At 36.6% G+C, this 23,794-nt stretch overlaps 1 protein-coding gene across 1 annotated transcript in view; it reads left to right on the top strand.

The window, feature by feature from the left end:
* CNTLN (centlein) overlaps positions 1–23,794 on the top strand; it is a 196,653-nt gene that overhangs the window by 16,669 nt on the left and 156,190 nt on the right. Inside the window, exons 3-4 of the mRNA XM_087741617.1 lie at positions 2,442–2,530; positions 15,391–15,475. Of these exons, the coding sequence (XP_087597743.1) occupies positions 2,442–2,530; positions 15,391–15,475 (174 nt within the window). The remainder of the gene's footprint in view (positions 1–2,441; positions 2,531–15,390; positions 15,476–23,794) is intronic.

The raw sequence follows: 23,794 nt of genomic DNA, 5'->3' as shown, positions 1-23,794 counted from the left end.
TTTTATTTTTCATTCTGTTTCTGCCTGAGAAGAAGCAATAGGTCATGCATGGTTCACCATGTCCACACATTGTGACTTTTCAGGTGGCATGGTAAGGCATTTTCAGGAGATGGTGGCTGTTTTGAGGACACATGAAAAAAGTGCACACTTTTTATAGTCTTTCAGACTAGATACATAGAAATCCAGGATATTAAGTGGCATAAAGTGATAGCGCACAATAACAGGTTGTACTTTTTTTTTTTAAAACAAAACAGGGTGGATAGCCGTCTTTTTCACCTGAACTGAGTAACCTAGTTAATGTGATGTTTACTGCTTGTCTTTTAACTTAATTCCTAGCTGAAAGTGAACTTATTTTTAGCACTTTTGCTGAGTAAAGACTTGGACGCTGATGTGAAGTCATTTGAGTTCTTATTTATATGATGTATGGCTTAGCTTTTGGTGTTATCTTTTTTCAAAAAGTGAATGTGGTCATGCACCATAGTGCACCATAATCCAGTTAGTTACTGTGCTTGCACACAGCGGGGTTACTTTCAGTTTTGAAAAGTGTCCTTACACTGTTAGGCCAATTTGGTTACAGAAAGATGATGTTCCTTTCAAGGGTTTTTAAAGAACAGTTTGTGCCCCGTTTCTTTCTACACAAAGTATTTTGTTAATTGTTTGATTTTGTTTGGAAATGCCAGAAATGAATTCAGTCTCCCTGTCAACACTTTAAAAGTTGCATACATCCTACAAAGGCAGTTAGATGAAATTTCTCTGGTTTTATGAAAGAAGAACTCTTTCTGCTGTAGTCCAGTTTGCATAAGCTGATAATAGTCTTGAAGTATAAGATCTTTGTGGGCTGAGCCTTTGTTTTATTTACTTTACAACACAATCAGAAAGCTAGTCGGATTTGTTAGTGGTGTGCATTCTTACAGTAGGTGGGTGAATTTTTCTGATTTACAGCAATAGAATCATAGAATCATAGAGTAGTTTGGGTTGGAAGGGACCTCTAAAAGTCATCTAGTCCAACCCCCTAACCTACCTTGATAAGGTATCAAATCTCCATAAAGTTTTCTTTGTTTATTGAAGAAGTTGATGGCATTTAAAAATTTAAATAAATGTAAACTAGAAATTGCAATAGTTGAAAGAGGAAGATATTTTTTAAACCAGCAATCATAAAACACTTCACTTTCCACTTTTTCAGCATTTTTCTTATATTTTCTCCTAACTTCAGCATTGCTTCACTTCTCTATGCAATTTTAAAATTCAAAATACGTGCATTTCTAAATTTGATGGAAAGACACATCAGAACTTTTAAAAGAAATCTTTGAGGCTTTCCTCATAAGTCGTGGAGAAAATAGGTACAGCCGTCTCTCCTATTCTTCTATAATGATTGTTAAAGTTTGTTAAATCCATAATTCAATGTACTTGGTTGTTGTGGTATTAATCTTGATAAAATAATTTGGACTCTGTACACTGATAAATCTTGATAAAAGTCCGCTAGATTTAGAGAGATCTTTTGATTTCATATTGAAGATAGTTGTTGTCTTGTTCTGAAGAAAGAGATACATTAAGATGGAAAGATTATCATGCGCTGGAACTGATATTGATTGTAAAGTTCAAGTCTGCTTCCTAGAAGGCAAAACTGATCTGGGGCAAATGAAAAGAAAAGACCAAAAATAGAAAAAGCAATTTCCACTCCTGAGATTTACTCTAATCATACAGTATGTGGTCTTTATTGGCTCTTGTGAGGCCTGTTAAACTTGTAGTTCTGTTGAGCTGTTTTGTGTCCTGGATCACCATTGCTTTTAGCTGTTTCAAGTCATGGGTGCACAGTGCTGTGACCAAAGGTGCAATCTGTTCTTATTCATAAAAAATGAGATATCAGGGAATGAAGAAATTAAGTGGGAAAGCTATGAAGAAACCAAACAGTGGAGGTGAAGATAAGAACTCAGGTCTTCTGTTTCATTTGATAATCAGGATTAAGATAGAGTCATGCAGAGATGAGATACTCTCATCATGAGATAGAGTGATTTACTGTCTATCTTGAAATAAAATCTAAGAGCTGCATATGGTAAAACTTAATGTTGAAGCATGTATTCCAGGCTCAATGTTTATTAATAGAAATTGTGTCCTGCTGCTAGAAGTTCTGGTAATTGATATAGCAAAAGGCAGCCTTGTTTGAATAATGTCAATTTCTGCTGCCTTATGTATGTCATGTTGTCTACTCTTTTATTGTTGATTGTCTTTCTTCAAAATTCTGTATGGTTAAAACTTTTTTTATTCAAGAGAACTGTTTGCTGTGTTTTTTTTATTCAGAGGACAGTACCTTGTAGGGAATTCTAACTAAAATAGAGGGGTTTTTGTAACTGTCTTTTGAAGATGTACAGTATAACTTTTTCTCTATAAAAGACATAGCATACATTTAAAGTATTTTTGTCTTTTTTTTTGTTGTTTCTAAGGCTGATAAAGAATTTGTATGGTCTCTGTGGAAACGTCTCCAAGTGTCAAGTCCAGATCTTACTCAAGCTGTCAGCTTAGTTGTGGAAAGGTAAGTTTAAAGATTTAACGTGATACTAAAACCAACACCACCACCCCCCCCCCCCCCACCCCCCCCCCCGCTGATACCATTCTTTATCTTTTTAATTGAGAACTATGTAGGATTTTAAAAATGTATTACAAAAATTCCATTGTTAGATTTTATCAAGATTGCCTGGCATATGTTGCAAGTTTCCTTTTTTGGTATAAATTGAAGTATGCTTCAAAATCTGTTTTCACTGAGGTTGCTGTGCTACAGTTGAATTTAATTTTTAAGTTATAAATGTACTGCATATTCTGTTTTTCTATTGAAAAAGCAAGAGGAAGTAAATGACATTTTCAGGTGTCATAAGTGGTTACATATGTAAATCATGTTTATCTGCATTCTTAAAGAAGTGAAAGGCTAAGACATAGAAGAGATGACTGTGCAGTTTAATTATTACTTCTCCGGGGATATTAATGATGACCATTTACTCATGGTACTTACATATTATCATCTGATTGCTATAAATATTAGTTAATCATCATTGTATGTGATTGATTGTTTTAGAATGCTAATATTTACAAATTCAGGATTTTTGTAGGCCAAAGATAGGGAGACTGTGAATGAGCTGGTAACGTGACTGTCAGAATTCAAACACTTGATTCTCTTATGGTCAAAAGATTTGTCTTTGGACGAAGTGTTCTGTCAGACACAGTGTTCTGTCTCTGAGGGTGCCATGAGTTCCCTTTTTTAAAATGAAAAAGTGAACTTCTTTTTAAAAAGAAAAAAATGGATTTTAACATCTTTAAATGGCTTGCCAGCATTACTTTGGAAGCTTGTCACGGAACCAGGAGGGGTACTATCTCCTTTGGGTTCCTGTTCAGTGCATTGATCATGAAAGGCATGTTTTATTTGTTCACATCTTTCTTTTGTGGACTTGATCAGTAAATGTTTTTCCACTTCTGAAAATATAATATTCAGTTCTTTAGCTGGGAGTGCATTCACTATAGTGTTGTCCCATCTTCTGCCTTACATAAAGCAATGAAAATTTTGTCCAAAAATACTGTGTGGTCATGTAACCGGAGCTAATATTCTAAAGCATTTATATCCAGGGGAAGAAATTGATGGTGTAAGCACATGCAGCTTGTTTTAAGACAGCTGTTACCTGATAATTCACATGTGGTCACCAAAGATGGTGTCAAATAACTTCTGGCTCTGTACTGGAACACTTACCTGCAGAGAGAAGTAGCTTGGCTGTTAGGACAGTGTACTGCTTTCACATTGCTTGGATGTTTTGATTTGAGAAATAATTTTAATATATGAGGAAGACTTAGGAACAGATTTATAGTGTCCCTCATTTTTGTGAAAAGCAGATTCTTACTGACTCATTTCATGATAAAATTTGGTCATATTTTCATAAGGACAGTCGTGATAGTATCGATCTTCCTTCTTCAAACATTTAAAAAAGTGCAAGAACTGCTTAAAATATATAAATATAATATTTAATGTATGTAAACATATATTACATGTATTATAAGCACAAGTATATTGAAAACATTAAAAAATTGGTTTGCCTTAACCACCTTTTATAGATAGCTGAAGAATATGGAAAATTTTAGCTTAACAAGGTAGAAACAGATGTTCAGGCTTAGATTAACATTTTTGATCCATGTTGCATATGAAAAATAATCAGGATATTAGGACAAATTGAAGCACGGATATGTTAGAAAGCATGCATTTAAACAATGTTGAATAGAATGAATTATTTGGAGTTCTTGAATCGTATGCCTATATAAGATAGTCTGTCTTCCTTGTTTATCCTTCTTCATGTCTAGGAATATTTTTATGCTTAGTAGTTATCCCTTGCTTTAAATGATTTTATACTTTATTGAGAACAGAAACTGGTAATTGTGTGTGCAGTATCCTGACTAATAAAATGAACATGGGGCTCTTAGATGCCACCTTGATGCCCACAAGCATGATAATGAGCTGAATTTTTTTACAATGGTAGGAAATATTTCTGAAACCCTTTTAATTTAGTGTTTAGCCTAATAGAAGACTTGCTCCAGGAATCTGGTGTATAATAATAATCTATTATATATGAAGGTAAAGATATATTCTGTGTATGTGCTTTGCACTTTGTGTAGAGGCTGATGATTCGTACTTGTGAAAGTGTGACGACATACTTCTATTAAGGTTCTTGTCTAGTTTTTCATGTCCTCTCAGAATAACACTAATGCTTTAGAACACGTCTTGTGAACTTAGGGCTATATGTCTATATCATACCTTTCCCATGCTTCTCAGACTTATGGAATTAAGAAAGAAGAAATTACTTCCACAGCATCTTTTTAGGTGTTATCATTACCCCAGAGAATCCTGGAATAGGTTTGGATAAAAACTATGCAGTATATAGGAGTTTTATTAATCACGACTTTGAACTTTGGGGTTGCTTTGATTGGACAGATGGAGCAATCGTGTATATTTTTCTCTTTAATTGATGTAGCTTCATCTCTTTTGCCTGAGAACAGTCTAATTGCTGCTTTGGAAATAATTTCTAGCCCAGCTTTACCTGTGAATCTTCTGCACTACTAAATTACAGCCCCATAGATTCTTTCCTAACTTTTCCAGCTATAACTTTCCATAATCTTTTCCTAAGTAGCTTTTGTTTCATGACTGTACCTCTTCACACTGCAATCCTTTCAGAAACATTTTTGTCTTATTCCCTGCCTTATAGCTGTAAAGATTTTTTTTTTATATCTGTTGTGGCTTAACACCACTTGGCAACTGAGCACCATAACAGCTGCTCGCTTACCCTCCCTACCCTGGTGGGATGGGGGAGAGAATTGGAAAAAAAAAAGTAAAACCCACAGGTTGGGATAAAGGCAGTTTAATAGGACAGCAGAGGAAGAAAAAAAATAATAATGATAAAAGAATATACAAAACAAGTGATGCACAATGCAATTGCTCCCCACCTGCTGACCAATGCCCAGCCCATCCCCAAGCAACGATCGCTGCCCCCCAGCCAACTCCCCAGCTTATACACTGAGCATGACGTCATATGGTATGGAATAGCCCTGTGGCCAGTCTGGGTCAGCTGTCCTGGCTGTGCTCCCTCCCAGCTTCTTGTGCACCTGGCAGAGCATGGGAAGCTGAAAAGTCCTTGACTAGTCTAAGCACTGCTCAGCAACAACCAAAACATCGGTGTGTTATCAACATTATTCTCATACTAAATCCAAAACACAGCACTATACCAGCTACTAGGAAGAGGTTAACCCTATTCCCAGCCAAAACCAGGACAATATCGCTACTGTGTCAGTTTATTCCAGTTCCAATACGTTGATTAGATTTCCAGGGAATCTGCTACCTAGCACTGCTGCTGTCCAGAAAATCACAGAACAAGTGATTTTCTGGCTTTGTTAATCCAGGAAAAATATGTGGATTTAAGGGTAAAGAGATGGGATTACCAAGTAACAGTTATAAGCAAAATGATTCCTGAAGCATGTCACTCGGCAGACCTGTGCTGCTCACAGCCTATTTTTCTATATTCTACACAGTTGTATCAAGAGCTGGAAATAGATAATTCACACTGAAATCTGATAAAAAGCAGCTTGAGTCTTCTTAGAGACTTTTTTCCTGTTTCATCTATGTTAAGAACAACATTGACCCAGTCCTATCCAAGTTCACAATGTTTTCCATCTTACCCTGGCTTACTAGGAGATTTTGAGGTAGATAGAAACAGAACAAAATGGTTTTAAACCTTTTGTTGTTTCTTCTTGGGACTGTGCGACATGGATACCACCAATGTTTGCATAGCTTCATTTTTCAGTGTACTCTTTCCACCGAAAATTCCATAACTGAGAAACTTTTCATGCCCACCAAGTCTTCCTTATAGACTACCTGAGATCAGAAGCCAGCTACCTAATGGAAGCAGACAGAATCGAAGAAAGCATAGTCATATGTATCCTAGATCATACATATAATGAACGAAACAATATTGTCCAGTGGATTTCAGTCTTTAAATTGACGAAAGCAACAGCCAGACTTTCTTCAGGAGATTACAGTGGCAGGAATAAAAAGATGCAAGTGTGAAAGAACAAAATGTTCACTTTCAACCTTGTACACCACAGATGTGTGATGAAGAAAAAAGAAAATATATATTAGGAGAAATTGTGTGGGCAGTACTAGCCATAGAGTCAGGTAATTTATATTTGTAGCATTAATTTATATTTGTAGCATTAGACAATTCCTTACAGTATCTTTTTCTCAAATAAACCAGGAAAATGTAAAAGGCATAATTTGGGGGTCATAGGGGGGAATTAATAGTAGGTTTCCATTATTTGTCTGCTATTTTGAAGTGCTTTCATGGTCCCAAAATAGAAGTTTGCCTGCCCTAAAATTGTAAAAATATAGCTGGTACCTTTTTATGGCTGTGCTGTTGATTCCTGTAATACACCAATGATATTTTACTTTTCAGCAGTCTTTGCAGTTCTTGCTGGATAACTGTAACTATATTCCCATTTTAATATTCAGATATAAACAAAAAATTATCTTTACTGTGCAAATGAGAAATGCCTTTGGGATATGTAAAAGCCTCCAGGTATTTTCAGACAAGCCATTGTAAAGGTACTACTCATGTTAGTATACTTTCCAGCTACTTTAAATACTATTGATCTCAGTATTATATAAAGAGTATGCTATTTCTAGTTCACTGCCTTTTGAAACATTCTTTTTTTTTTTTTTGATGAGTTGAAAAAAGAAAAGCGCTAGAAAGTACCTTTTACAGGTAAATGCATGTGTAACCTCAAATAGAGTTGGGGTTCAGATGAGAGTATCAAAGGTTTTGAAATACTTTTGTAAACTTTGAGAGCTCTCCTTTAAGACTTCTACAATAAGTGAAATCTTGACAGGTCAACTGACTCTTAATTTTCCTCTAGGGCTTCTAGCTGACTCCTTTCTTCTGGAAGGGAGATGTAGCAGGATCCATTAATGATCAAACTGTGGCAGTGACGCAAGACTTGGTAGACGTAAATGGTGATTGTATTACGCTAGATGATACCCTTGCAGATAGTTACATTTGGCAAGCTTGCCTTACGTAAATGTTTTTCCACACCTAAATTCCAAGTGTGCTGTGTCTTGTAAGTGTTAACAAAGAGCAAGAATGGATTTATCATTTCAGGCCACTCTTGAGAACAGTAGCAACCTGAATGTTAGTGCCAATGATTGAGAGAGTTTTGTTGTTGCTCTTCTTGGGGAGTTACATCTGTCTAAAGGTGAACAAATGGACGAAAACATGGCTGAAGAGCAAGCAATCAGAAATAATCAAAGAATTTTTGGAAAGGTAATCACAGGAATTTAATGCTGTGGTTTGCTGCATCCTGTGAATAGCAAATTGTGGAAGAAGCATTAAACAGGTTGACATAGATTCCTCACTGACTGATGATGTGCAGATGTACTAAAAATGACAAGTATTTTTTATGTAAAAGGATAAATGAATGTGCTGTATGAATGAGCAATATGGATTGCTGGTGTTCATTGAAAAATAATTTAAAAAACTGTATCTTGCATCTTTTGAGGGGATGATAAATAGCTTGCAGAAGCTTTCTTAAACCACTTACCATTTTACTCTTGTGCAAATTAACAGGAAACAGAATGACAGGAGAATGAGGAAGTAAATAACATCTAACACATTTTTAAAGGACATTACCGTTTTGTCACTCTGAGTTTAAAATAAAGTGGACTCCCTAGTTATTATCATTCAATAAAGTGGACAGAATAATAGAACATAAGAGTGCAACCTTTCTGTCTAAGGTCAAATAATTGTGATTTTCTACAGTTGATGAAAGTTTAATATCCTGTTTCATTAAAAATTCTCAGAACATTGAACATAAGTCAACATTCCATGGAGAAGAAGGTATTATGCAGCTTGCATGTGTGCATATCTGCATATCGGAGCACAAAATATTGACATGATAATTGCAGTCAAGCCTGATTGAACAGTGGCCTCTGGGAATTCAGCTGGTGTTGTACCAACTGGATGGCTGCTCAGGACACAGTTTGAAATGCAAGGTGCAAGTTAGCACTTTATTCAGCACAGGCAGGCATCATTTAAAAATCCTTGGGGGAAACCCTGGTGATGTGCAGATGTTAAAGCAGTCTGTTCTGAAGTGCTGATATTTTGAACACTGTAAGAGACTTGTGTATTTTAGAAGAAAAATGTTTGCAAAATTATTTGGGAAAAATGTCACTATTTTCTTTACTACTCTAGTGTAAAAATATGTTTAGTGTTTTATGTACATTGCTTAAAATAAGAGGCCTTAATAAATCATCAAATGAATTAAATCAATCAAGTTAGAGATGCAAGAAAAATTACATTTCTGTAATGATTCTTTTTCATTTTGATACATATCATGGAACGTAGAACTGGTTCTATAAATAATTTACTAAGGAAATAATTTCATTTTACAGTTTTTCTTTAATTAGATCTCAAATTATTTTTGTAAAGAAACAAAATAGGTGTGTACAATTTTGCTATAGAAAATAACTGCTTAGAAAAGTGCAAAATGTGTGGTATCAATTTAAATTCTTTTTTGCTACATGCTGTTTAAATCTTTTAAAACTACTATTTGTAAGTATTAAAAGGAAAAAAAATAATACCGTGCATCAATTATAATTCATCGTGAAGTGTAAGGATCTTCTAGAATCTGAGGTGAAAATAAACTATTAAATGAAAACTATTTACCTCTATTTTTTTATCTCTTCTTAATAGGTACATGGAAACACAGCAAGATTTCTAGTTCGAAGATTAAGGCATAGGCTCTGTTTCTGGTAACCAGTGACTGTGCAACCACAGGCATGTGGCTGTACACAGCAAATTACAATATTGGTGCCATATTTGCAGTAACATTGACAGTGTGTGCTTTACAACTTCACTTTGCACATGGGCGATTCCTTATCTATTTAATACCAACATTGAATATATGCACTTGTGTAAGTCTATCTGTAAAATAGTTGAAAGTTGGAAGACCAGAAGAGATGATAATCAAATTAAACACAGCATCATACAAGCTGATACTTTGTAGCCTTTCTAGTTCTGCAGCCCTTTAGATTCAAAGAAATATCTTTTAAAAGGAACAATATTTCTAGAAGCAGTTTATTTTTAGTTATATAAGTATACTGTTAAAATATAGCCTTTGTTCTTTTATCCCACAGCCCGAAGTCTGCAGTGTAACCTTAACTTTCTTAGATATTTAAGGCCAAATTTGTAGATGCATTTGTTTTGGGTTTTTTTGTTTGTTTTTTTTAATCCTGCTGTTTTGTAAAACTGAAAGGACATGTTCCATGAAACCTGTAAACAGCAAATTCAATTTATTAGTTAAAATTATTTTCACTTATTTCATGTAAAAATGACATGATTATATACAAGCCTAAATTACTTTTTCTTGACAAATGGTTAATTGCTTGACTGATTAAGACCTGTGGTAGGATACAAGATGCCTCTTTTTCCAGACTGCTTTTGCTGAAGGTTTTAGGAAGCATATTGTTTTGTAAACTTCAATGAACTTCTGATTTTTTAAAATCTTAAGGTTTTTCTAGTGCATATTCTGTTTTTGTACCTCATTCATAGTTAAATGTTTCCTCATAGTCTAATGTTTCATTTTTGACAAGCCATTAAAAATGTGCCAAACCTCAAAAATATTACCCTGTCTTGTTGTGTAAAGTACAGCATAACACAGGAAAAAAAAATTGTAACACAGAAAACATGTTAAGCTTAAAAATATTTTCTCAGTTTCTTCATTTTCATGGAAAGCTGAATCTCGATAATCTTTGTAGCTAAATATCATCTGTGTTAAACATTTAAAATAGGTAGTACTCATGGGAAAACCGATTGGAGCTTAAAACTTGTACAAATTGACAGCTTCTCTTCACTCCATTTTTCATCCTAAAGAAGTCTGCAAATATTCTTAGCTCACATCATTATTGCTCATCAGTGGTTCTAATTAGCTAAACAGGAGTTTGTCTCAGTCATTGATCATCATCAGCTTCTTGACAGTGCCTGAATTTCTTTTCCCCCATATTCCGGTGGACTTTTTTTAATATATTGTGAATACATAACAGCTCAATTAATAAAGTCGATTGAAGATTTTTCTTAATATTTGTTACCCTTCTAAAAAAGAAGATGGGATTGCTGCAATTCTTATCAAGTCTCATTTCAAGGTGCAACAGCAGATCCAAATATGATATGTAAGTTCCAGTCAGTCTTACTACCTTGAGTGTCTGTGGGGAACTGTCTTGTAACGAGCATTGGAAGTTGTCCTATGCCACCAGGAGAAGCTGCTGATAAAGTTCCATATGAGGTTTCAGTATATGCTGCAGGATTCTGACAATATCTATTGTGTGCTTAAATTATGATAATTAGGGTTTTTTCTTTAGCTATGGGTGGTAACTGCTAAAACTATTGGGGGGGGGCATTACTACAGCCTGTGCTGTCTTAAGAGGCTGAAAGAAAACCTCAGAAGGCCAAAAAACCTTGAATTTACTTTAGACTTTTCCCACTCATTACAATGACAATAGATCTGTATTTATAAACTTTGTTCCTCGACAACTTTGTTTGAAGGACTGTTTGACCAAGAATCGGATAAATCAGGGAAAATACTACATTTAACTGGAAATGCACTTTGAACCATTGGCTAGCATGTGCCTGTGTTACATGAACATTTTTTGCTTTAACAAAGGTCTGTTTTTTCTCTCCAATCCCAGGCTTTACTCTTCAGACCTCTTTTGTGCAGGCTTGTCCTAAAGTCACAGGGCTCCATAAATTCTTGACTACTACTAATATACCAGAATTAGCTGTGCATACTGTTTTTCAGTTCTCCGGAGCAGTTTGTTCTTTTGCTTGGTTCTTGGCTGGTTTATTCACTTTCTTCCCATTCTCTTTTTAAAATAAAAATAAAAAAACCAAAACCACACAACTGTAGAATTCTTTTGAGCCTTGCTTTGGGAAATCTACCTGACCCATCAGATTTTCAGATCAATTAATCCATTAGAAAACAAGTTTAATAAATTTTCAAGTGATGATTGCATAGCTGAGTTAAGAGGCTAATTATCCAGTATTTGTGTTTAATTGGGCCTCGTTTTAAAAAAGGCTGACTTTGTGAGAGTAGATACTGGTTAAAGGAGCTGGGAAGATGGTGGCATATTGTGGATGGTAGATATACAATGAGTGGTTAGAGCAATGGTTTAATTTAAGTAGGAATATGAAATAAAACCAGCTGCATTAAAATTGAGATGGAAATACATCACTGTGGGAATAAAGAATGGATAGGATTAAGGTTAAGCGGTTATGGTCAGGGTACTTTTGAGGGCTGGAGGCAATGCTATTCAGTGATTTGTGGGGCTTATGTGTGTGTGTATTGTATTGTATGATTCTTTCTGTGTCTACACATTACTATCCTAAGTACTTTGTAGTAACAACCTGCTTTGATTTTTGTCTTCTGAAGCTCTTAAAATTTTGGATCAAGCAGTTATGCGTGTGTCTAATCTTAAATTGTTAAGTTATTTAGCTGTAATTAAGACCTGAGGAAACCTGAAGTGCTATAACACTTACAGTTTAGACGTAGATTAATATAGTCCATCACTTCCTCCAATAGATTATGGTGTAACGTGATTATGGGAGAGAGCTTCTTCCTGAAATATTTGGGGTTTGTGTACTGCAACTATTATCTTCGAAAGAGGGTAATTGTTGATAGCTGTTAAAGACCCCACAGCAAAGTAATTAAGTATCAAGAAGCATTGATATTTTTATAGTGGAGCAGTTTTTGGCTCATTTAAGTTGTGAAATAATGTACAGTACCTATCATGAACAGTATACCGGTTTCAAAAACATGCACAAACTTCTGTGATAAGTATTATACAAATAATCTATTCGCAGACATTTTACCTTACTACCTCCTAATTTTTAAAGATGTCCAATATGTTGTAATAGAGTTTTTTTTAAGCTTATTAGAAAGTCTTTTACCATTTCTTAAAACCTGACTGAGAATGTGATTTCTGTAAACTAGTTATGCATTATAAGCAGGGTGGGTCAGTTTCATTAACTGTCATTATTATGAAACCTGTTTGTTGTTTTCTCTCTTGTGCTCCCTTTTTTGTCCTTAGTTTTTTTTTCAAAGGACATCCCACTGTAACTTGTGGAATACATCACATAACTCCATATTTGCATGGATCTCTGTAATTGCAGTCTACTTAGTTCAGTTTTAGTAGATGTTCAAAGAGAAACTATGAGAAACTAGCTGTCCTATGTATTTCACTGCTCATGTCTTCCTAGCAACCTATCATGGCAATTCCTTGATGCTTCTGATTGCAGGTGATCAGATGCTTTGAGGTCAGTATCTGATGTGCACTTTTCTGTTAAGTTTCTGTCTCAGTTAAAATGTTAAGTACCTTTCAGACATGAAATGTCTTTCGGAATACTTGTTGAATATTCATGGTTTCATTTTTCTCTGCTCATTACAGCTCCTGAATTATTTTCTTTCTGGAAGTAGATCTTTTTTAATGCCATACAACTGCTTAAGATCCCATATATTTTTGTTTCTTCTAGCTAAATGTAATTTAAGTACATATCTTTTCAGCTAAGTTTTTCTTAGTTTTCTTCTAGTGCTACAACACATCAGTGCTGCTGTATTTGCAGTAGGAGAGTGCTACTTACAGTTATGATGCCTTGTGACCTCTGTTTCCAAGAACCTTGCTTTAAATTACTTATTATTTTTGTTTCATTCTTTATTTACTCAAGATTAGACTAGATACTTTAGCAGTCATAGAACTCTATTTAAAAAAACATGGTATTGGATGGCCTGTGGGGACTGTGTAGTTTAGCCTTCAAAATCACTGATAACAGTAGAAGATGCAGTAATACATAATAGTACAGAAAAATAATTGCCCATATATCTACTATCCTTATTGGTCTCTGTTACAAAATCTTCAGTAGATGAAGCATTGGACAAGCTGGAGAAATGGGCCTGTGTGAACCTCCTGAGGTTCAACAAGGACAAGTGCAAGTTCCTGCACCTGGGTCGGGGCAGTCCCCAGTATCAATACAGGCTGGGGGATGAAGGGATTGAGAGCAGCCCTGCCGAGAAGGACTTGGAGGTACTGACAGACAAAAAGCTGGACATGAGCCAGCAACATGCTCTCGCAACCCAGACAGCCACCCATATCCTGGGCTGCATCAAAAGAAGCGAGGCCAGCAGGTCGAGGGAGGTGATTCTGCCCCTCTACTCTGCTCTGGTGAGAGCCCACCTGGAGCACTGCGTCCAGCTCTGGGGTCCTCAGCACAGGAAGGACATGGACGTGTTGGAGCGGGTCCAGAGGAGGCCCACAAAAATGGTCAGAGGGCTGGAACACCTCTGCTATGAGGAAAGGCTGCAAGAGCTGGGGTTGTCCAGCCTGGAGAAGAGAAGGCTGTGGGGAGACCTTATTGCGGCCTTTCAATACTTCAAGGGGGCTTGTAAGAAAGATGTGGACAGACTTTTTAGCAGGGCCAATAGTGATAGGAGAAGGGGTAATGGTTGTAAACTAAAGGAGTGTAGGTTCAGACTAGATATAAGGAAGAAATTTTTTACAATGAGGGTAGTGAAACACTGGAACGGGTTGCGCAGAGAGGTGGTAGATGCCCCATCCTTGGAAACATTCAAGGCCAGGCTGGATGGGGCTCTGCTCAACCTGATCTAGTTGTAGATGTCCCTGCCAATTGCAGGGGGGATGCACTAGATGACCTTTAAAGGTCCCTTCCATCCCAAAGCATTCTATGATTCTGTGAAGCCTTTTGGCACAGCTGGATGTTCTCATCCACTTTTGATCAGATATACAGGCTCATGGGTGCCACTCTTCCACTCTCTTTCACCTCTGAAACATTCCCATTTTGGTAGAGCAAAAGTTGTGCAAGCAGGATTCTCTGGCTTATACAGGTGGCTTATATCCTGCCATAATCAAAGTTTAACTATATTGTGAGAGCAGGGATAATCTGAATGAGTTTGTGCTTTTCTGTCACCTGTGGTGCTGGGGATGCCTGAAGTATTTGGCCATTTTTAGGTAATATATGTTTTTCACACCTTTTGTCACAGATATATGATAGGAACTCTGTCTTGTGCTAAGGAATCTCTGTATATCCTTACTGTCACAACATCTGTTTTCTTTCTGCCTAAAACAGAAACCAGTAAGGGCATCAACATTTAAAACTCAGTCAAGAAATAGGATAGCAATGAGATGAGTTGGTTAGTTAAACAAAGTGTTAATGATTCATCAACTGTTTTTCTGTGAAGTGTTGCAGAGATGATTATAGCCCTGTACTTACTAACTACATAGAGAGGCTCTGCTAATCCCTATTACCGAAGCTTCTGAGTTGTCTTTTTTTTTCCTGGTAAAAGTTATAGGTTCTATCCATGTGAAAGATAGTAAAATAGTTATCCATGGTGTTCAAAAGTGTTGTTTTGGACATAGAAATGCCATGTAGTTGAGAGAGGGACTTCACAAACCCAAGCAGCTTATTGGCTCTACATTGCCAAGAAGGGAAAAAAGCATTTTGCTCCGTCTATGGACAAGTACACTTTTTGTATTTGGGAAAAAATGAGACAGATAATTTCAGCTGCCTAAAAAATGTATTTTAAGACCTCTTGCTGCTGTTTCTTTTTGAGCAAAGTTGTCTTAGCTGTTTACAGATGTAATTTGCTGTCACTTGCCATATGTTCCCTGATTAATTCTGCAAGGCCTGTCAGCTTCAGATAATTTAATTTTCTGTGCCTTAAAATGACATTCATTATCAGGACATGAAAAATTCAAATGATTAACTGCAAATTATGACTAACAAAGTATCTATTTTTTTTGTTTGTTTCTAGAGAAAAGCAGAAAGCTGAAGTCAAGGACAGAAGGGTTTTAGAGATTTTGCAAGCCAAAGACAGCAAAATAGAAATCCTAGAACAGGTTTGTATTATGTTTAAATAGAGCAGCTAAGAAAACTTCTATCATTGACATCAAATTTATATTTCCTAAGATGTGAAAATAGTTTGCTTTTGTGTCTTAAGGTGAAAGTTGCAGGTGATTCAGAGCTGAGAAGTTTCTGATAAAGTATTAATTAAACTCTTCTGAGTTGTTCAAAGAGTTGACCTTTCACCTAAAAAGTTCCCATGATTTTAGATGAAACTTCTTCTGAAAAGTTTTATCAACTCATTGCCTTATTTTGCCTCATGGACTGACCTAAACTTGGATTTTAATCTGGAAGAATTCTAGCTGTGTTTAGGTTTGTAATGTGCCTGTAGTTTGGAAAGATTTGCCATCTTGACAAATACAAAAAGAAAACAGTTCTAGAGTAATGAGAACTAAACCGGTAGTATCCTAAAAGCAATACAGCTATGTATTTTAGTGTTACTAACCTATAACAATATTTATTAACTGTTAGCATAAACTATAAAACAATACTGACAAATTTAAAAAGTCATACATAAGTCTTATGTGTATTCTGTATTGAACTGTTCACTCAAAACTGAGTGCTATGTATTAGTAAAAAAAAATTAAATGAAAACCATGTATTGAGCCAAGCCATTGGTGAAATTGAGGAAATATGAGCTTGTTTTCTAAAAATCAAAATAATTCTTTGAAAAGTAATCAAAGCTTTTGAACCCTTCATAGTATTTGAAATATGATACTTACGAAATCCAACACTAACAATTACTAAATAAACACAAGAGAACAATAAACACTGCACCTTCCTTTTCTCCATAAATCTCAAATGACTGCCTTCTCAAGCTATGAGGAGAACAGAATGTGCTTTTCCATATTATCAGGAATGTTAATAAGAAAAAAGTCATAATCAGACCAAGAGTGATATGGAGAGAAAGAAAAAGAATTAGAATTACTTCACAGATAGTAAAGCTTATAGCAAAACCGCAAAGGTTGAGGGTGTGCTTTCAGATGTCTAAATCCTGCAGTTCCTGGGGATAAACGGCTGACTGATACATAGTTTTTCATAGAATCACAGACTGGTTGAGGTTGGAGGTCATCTGGTCCACCGTCCCTGATCAAGCAGGGTCACCTAGTGCCAGTTGCCCAAGATCATGTCCAAACAGCTTCTGCATATCTCCAAGGATGGACACTCCACAAACTCCGTGGGTAACGTGTGCCAGTGCTCAGTCACCCTCCCAGTGAAAAAGTGTTTCCTGATGTTCAGAGGGAACCTCCTGTGTTTCAGTTTGTACCCATTGCCTCTTGTCCTGTCGCTGGGCACCGCTGAAAAGAGCCCGGCTCCATCTTCTTTGCGTCCTCCCTTCAGATATTTATATACATTGATGAGATTGCCCCTGAGCCTTTTCTTCTCCTGGCTGAACAGTCCCAGCTCTCTCAGCCTTTCCTTATAGGAGAAATGCTCCAGCATCTAAATTATCTTCATGGCCCTTTGCTGGACTCATTCCAGTATGTCCATGTCTCTCTTGTAATATGGAGCCCAGAATTGGACACAGTACTCCATGGGTGGCCTTGCTAGTGCTGAGTAGAGAGGAAGGATCAACTCCCTCAACCTACTGGCAATACTTCGCCTAGTGCAGCCCAGGATACCATTTGCTGTCTTTGTCACAATGGTACTTTGCTGGCTCATGGTCAACCTGTTGTCTACCAGGACCCCCAGGTCCTTTTCTGCAAAGCTGCTTTCCAGCTCCCAGCATATATTGGTGCATGGACCCCAGCATACAAGCTTGCGTGGGATTGTTCCTTCTCAGGTGCAGGACTTTTCATTTCCCATTGTTGAATTTCATGAGGTTCCTTTCAGCCCATTTTTCCAACCTGTCCAGCTGCTTAACAGCAGCACGACCCTCTGGTGTATCAGCCGCTCCTCCCAGTGTTGTGTCATCAGCAAACTTGCTGAGGGTGCAGTCTGCCCCATCATGTAGATCATTAGTGAATTTCCTCACATTTCTGATGGCCTTTATTAGGGTCTTGCTTGAACTGAGGTAAGTTGTGTAGCCAGTGGTGTTAACTCAGGTTCCAGAGCTTGCCTACTTCCGATTTGTTCAAAATAAACCTGATACACCTGCTGCCTGATGAGAAACACCACTGACATGAGGTTATTCATCCTTTTATTTTGTATTACAACAGTGGCTGGAGTCTCTGTGTGTTGTCATGTTCTCATGGCTGTAGGTGTGATTTGTTATGTGTTTGGTGCGTGCACGCACATGATTTTTATAAACTAGTGATGCATGATTATTCTTGCATTTCTATCCTATCCTTAGCTGAAAGAGAAAATACCCATGTAAGAAGTTTATAAGAATTTGTGTGCAGTAATGTGCTTTTAAGAAGGGCTGCCTGCTGTGGCAGCTTCTGAACCTATAGTGTGCACCTCTATGAGATTGCTCTCTGTGGTTTCAGATCAATTTCAGAAGCTGAAATTGAAATTGATCAGACATCTGAAATTGATAGTGGGATGCAGTTACGATCTGGAAGTGGAGACAAGCTGAAAATGTAACTAGAACCAAGGAAAAGGAGGGCTTGGCAACAGGATGGGAGGAATTAACAGATGAGGACAGAAGCTGCTTTTTGATGATCATCACAACTGTAATGCATGTTGTAGTACAGCCCTTTCAAATAGCTTCTCTTAGAGTATCGTTGACTCGGGGGAGGTTGTGAAGGGCACCAGGTGGTGCCAATGGCCAGTGCTGTATATAAAAAAGCTGTATACAAAGGTGGTGTCATTCTGACCTCCTTGCCTTATCCATTGGCTGGGATGCCACACGATTGAAACAAGATGGGGATAATTTTCTGAGGTTTTGGGGTGGTTTCGGTGGTTTGGTAATCAAAGACTGGAGCTGACATAGAGAACAGTGTAGTAAGGAGCATTCTCATCTATTTTGTTTTTCTGAATTTGTTCTTTCTTTGTTCATCTAAGGAGAAAAAGATATTATTTGTGTAATTAACATGCAAACAGGTTGCTTATGAAACTGAGTTTTGACAGTAATGACAATGAACGTTCTGTTCTGTAAAGTGTAGACAGCAAGACTTCAAGGCGTATTGCAGTCTACCAATCTGTTATGTCTAGGAAGGTGAGATTATCCAGTCATCTCTTCTGTTGTTTTTCCGTCCTCTTCACACATCATACAGAGGGTATTTATTTACAAGGAATTTCTGAGTGACCACCAAACAGCTGATTGCATGGATCCATGCTAAGGGAAAAAAGGCAAATAAATGATGTATCTCATAATTTGACATGTATGTAAGCTGATACTGCTGCCAGAAACAACAACAAAACCCTAGAAGGAGAAGATGAGATAATCTTTCTTCTCTTGTATTCTGCTTAGACCTTGTTCTGACATCCTTAAGAGCCCTTTTAAAATTACTGTAAATAAGAAAGCATATTCTCCACACCCTAGGTAAGATGCATGTAGTTATTTAATATTGAGAGCTAAATTAGCTTTATTTGTAGTGAGATATTTCAGCTACTTGAAACGTTTCCATTTTAATGGATATTACTGTAAATTAACTGAAATAATTAATTTAGAAACATGACTGAGAAGTAATATGGTCTCTAATCACTTTTGTATAACCCAAACGGGGAAAAAAGTGCTCAAATACTCATGAGAATGGGACTTGCGGCTTTAAGGGTAAAAATCAGTGTAAATCAGTTTTGCAAAACTTCTGCTGTCTGATATCTTTGGAACAGAGTACATGCATTGAATTTTTATGTACTTTAGTATGACTTAAGTGTATCGTGCACCTTTCCTAAATTATGATGGTGTAATATTCAGTTTTAGGTAAATCTATAAGACTTTTTTTTCTTGCTATGAGTTTATTGCATAACTGCATATTGTGTTAAACATTTTAAATATGAAATGTGGAGCATTTCAAAATGTACCATTCAAAGATTCAACTAAATATAGTATTATAGTATTTATTAAAGCACTTAAGTTCTTTTTCATGAATTATTCCACATAAGTTCAGTACCAAATATATTGTATTGGAGTTTTGCATTGTATTTTTCCCTTTGTTCCTTCTTTTTTTTAACTCTTGTCTTTGTAATTGGTTGATTGGTAACTTTTGGTCTCGACAGTCATAGCTGTGCCTCATCTGGCATATACATATTTATCCTAAATGCTGTGTGGTAAAAATCTTACTCCTTTGACGTTGGTGGCTAGACTGCTATACTGATCTTGTTACTGTCATTTTTGTTTTACACAGTGATTCAAAACTCTTTTCTTTGTAGTGATATATCCTTGCCATATATACATAATTTCTCTGTGTGTTTCAAGGAAAAGAATTTCTAATTGCAGCCTTTAAGTGGATAACTCACTATCCTAGAATTTTAATTATTCCTTTTCTGAAGGCTGACTGCTGCAGATATCTTTTTTCATTCTCCCTTTTCTTTGGAAACATTTCCTACCTGGTGTATTTAATTTATAATATTTGTTTATGTCTCTAATAGATCACTGGTGCTTTTTTTTTCTTTTAAAATAAAGTGAGGTTTTTGGAAGAATGCATTAACATTTTTGAATTTAAACAATTAGTTTAGAGGATACTGTTGGAACAGGAAACTAAGTCTTCTGCCATTCATGTAACAGATAAAATATCTTCACCAGTTTTCCTTACAATATGAAATTAAAGACATGTAAAAGTAGCAGTAAACCTTTTCTGTCTTCTATAACATTGTTAATTAATTTGGTTTCAATTTTGATTGGGAGGAACTCAAGCTAATCTTTTTGTCCTAGACCTTGTAACGTTTCAAAACCTTATCAACTGATTGTACTCCAGAGGGGTTAAAATAGTACTAGCTTGCCTCATTATCTGCACTTGAAAATCTTCAGCTTGCTGTGCAAATCTATATTAAAGCCTCTTTAATGGGTCCAATTGAAAGAAGCGTAATTCTACCTTCAAGCATTAATTAACACTAATAAATTTTTCTTAACTTTTGTACCTCCATCTGATTGTATTTTTCTTTGTAATAAAATGCTGTTATTAAATTAAGACAAATGTATACACACATTATTGCCATCTAAATGCTTTATTTCCAGTACCATATAACCCTGATTATTCTTGCGTAATGAAGGACATGAGGATAATTTCAGTAATAGGGAGTTTGGATGAACGTGTCAATAGTGATAAGATTATGTGAAGTTTATAAACTCTTTGCAAAAGAATTTACTCCAGTGAATGAGATTTGTAGATATTGCAAGTGAAGAATATCTGAGGACACTGACACTTTTTTTTTTTCTTTAAAAAGGTTATTTTGCTCAAGTTGTACCTTGGAAAAGGGATCAACCTTCAGTGGTGAAACCTGTCTGTTTTATGTAGCCCCTTTGAACTGCATCAGTGGATTATCATATGTCTTTGTGCCTTCCTGCTTGCCATCTTCTAGTTAGTTTTCTCATAAAATTAAGGGAAAGCGATCTTGTTAAGGAGCTGGTCTGAGTGAGGAAGACAGGGAGGAAAACGTATTATTATTCAAATAGTTGAAAGTTGCTGATTCTGATTTACTGATAGAAGACTACCTGAGGTAGGTGGTATGATGACTATGGCTAATACCTGTGGGCTTGTTTGTCTGAAGAAATTAATAAGCTGTAAATTACACTGTACCTTTACAGCTCATTAGTACTTTTGTGTGAATTCCCAGTAGGAATGCTTTCTCTGCAAGTTGAAAATGTGTTTCTGTGAGGTAGCTTACCTCATTTTGACAAAGGAGTTTTCCTACTTAATCTGCAAAAAAGCAGCTATATTGGGTGTTCGTACAGCTATGCTGTAAATCCATGCTCCATCTTTTCATTATTTTGCCTGTGTAGCCAAGCCTGAAGTTGGCTAAAGCTTCTGTATCTTAGTTACTCAGCCTTCATGTTCTCAGTGGTGTTTCTACAAAGATAGCCTGAAATGATAGCTGCACTTGGATTAGACAGGAAAAAGTACACTGAGTAAAGAAATGTGATGTTTCTTGTCCTCTGCCCATTCCATTGGTTTGAAATCCTCAATCCTTGTGTTAACAGAGCTCAATATTCAAGCCTGGAAAGAAGGTGGAGGTCATCTTTATGATCTCATTCATCCTTTGGGGAGCTGTGGTCTGGTTTGGGAAATTTCTTTTTCAGTCCAGGTAAGAATAGTTAACATGTAGCCAATTAGGGTTACAATAGGATAGCCTTTTTTCTTGAGATAAAAATGGTTTCTAAAGCCGTTGGAAACTGGTTTTACTGTAGAAGAGATTAACTTCTTAACTGTGTTCAGTACATTATCTGGTTGCTGTAGTGACACAATTTTTATTTTAGTTGTAAAGTCAGTATAGTTTTAAGAGCCTGAAGCTGGATTTTATTCCCCCTTTAAGGACATTGTTGATAAGGAATCTTTTCATATATCATGGCTTCTTACTTGAATACAGGCAGATTTCCTCAAGTTCAAGAGAATTGTTCCTTAAGGACCAGGTAGCAGAAAGAAGCATGCAGTGCCCTTTGAGATTAGGTTCTGCCCTTATGAATCTGCTGACTACACTTAGGAAGGAGCTTGTCAGAAAAGTTGATCATAGCAACAGCCGTTCTTTGTTTACTACACCTGATCTGGCAGCATTGATGTATGTGAGTCTAATGAAATATTGCTGTGTCAGGAGTAGATGCTAGTAGGTATCATTTTCTGCAGATCTCACATAGTCATGCACTCTTCCAGAGACAGAGGCTAACTCACTCTGAGGACCTTGTGTAGGCCTTGTTGAGGAGGAAAGCGTAGGGAAAAATAATACCCAGTTCCATCAAGATCACGGTCTTCAATGAAGAGAAGAGAAAAACTCATTTTAGCAGATTGTTGGTTTTGATTTGGAATTAGTAGAGGGAATAGAGGGTAAGAAGACACCTTGGACTTTCTGCTGCCTGACCTAGAGACCTGGGCTGCTGCTTTCCATCGTTTCAAAATATAGCTACTAAGAAGAGGAGTACAGAAAGTATCAATGTATTGGACAGTGCCACTTTACAGCACTGTGTTATAGGTCCTATAGAAAATACAGTCTGTCCTGGTGCAGAGAATCACTAGACAAAAGAGGAAAGGGGATTTATTTAGAGCAGCTGATGGTTAATGTGATGTTAGAGCTGTGGCAAGATTGTCAGACTATATTGTCAGTGTTCACTTTTATCCTGAGAGCTGTCATATCCTCATTAGAGGAAAATGGACAGTTAATCTCTAAATCTAGCAGATGCATTACTACAATACATGCTATACTGGGAGAGGTGCTGGATTTATTATGAAGCTACAGCTTTTCTTTTTTGGCAGTGCTGTCTCATTTCCAAATTAGAGGTGTGTTTTTGTGAAAAAGCGACTCTGAGTATTACCCTCTCGCAGGGCAAGGAGCTTCTGTATTCCTTGTTTCAGAGAGGGCAAACCTATTGTGCATGTGCCAGAAACAGTATTTGGCTCCCTTGTCAATGCAAAAATGCAGCTGCTGTCAATGCTTGCTTGCAGTACGCCTGTGCAGCAGAAGGAACCAGCAGAAGGGATACAAAGGATTGTAGGATATCGTAAGAAGTGAAACAAATAGTAAAGCTTTGTTTTTAGTGGATGAGAGAAGGAACATGCTGCAGTGTAGTTGTAAGAAGCAGCTTGAGTGGAATGAAATGGTGCACATCATAAAAAAGTTTTGTCAGTACTGTGACCTACTTAGCAGATCGCTGGCCAGAGATGGTTCCTTTGCTGCTAGTGAAAGTGAGATGTTAGAGTTGCAAGACTGACTGATACACTACATAAAGTCAGAGTTTATTTCCACCACATGCTCAAATACTAAGTAATTTTGTCAGGTGGTTCGATTAAGACAGCAAACTTTGCTGAAGACACCAAATTAATCACATCAGACAAGTCCAAAGAGGGCAATAGGGAACATGGTGTCTATAATAGATTATACTGTTTGACCCTTCCTTAATCTATGGGTCAGGTGAGAATTCAGGAGCAAGACTGACTAGTGGTAGAGGAGTAAGTACCTATTCCTTACCTGCAGGATGAAGTCAGCTGCTCATATTTCTGGTCTGCTTCTCTGTTAGAACCATTTTACCATCATCTTAAAAAAGAGCTTTAAAGAATCTTCATTTTCTTTTCTTCCTTCTGCAAAAAAGACCTGCCCTTTTTCTCGAGCACATAAATGGTAGTTAAGCACATTTGAATGGACAGTGTTTTAAAAGTGTTTTTCCTGGTATACATCTTTAAGTTACCGTGTTTTATTTCATGCCTATTATTGATAGAAATAGGTGTTCAAAAATTCTCATTCATTTGGGGAATGGAGTCGCAGATGCCTGCTTGCAGCCTCAT

The sequence above is a fragment of the Nipponia nippon genome, unplaced genomic scaffold, assembly GCF_047370975.1.
Source record: "Nipponia nippon isolate SJK-2023a ecotype South Korea unplaced genomic scaffold, ASM4737097v1 scaffold_8, whole genome shotgun sequence".
Lineage (NCBI taxonomy): Eukaryota > Metazoa > Chordata > Aves > Pelecaniformes > Threskiornithidae > Nipponia > Nipponia nippon.
Note: the sequence above shows the minus strand (reverse complement) of the source record. Positions and strands in the feature narration are given on the sequence as shown.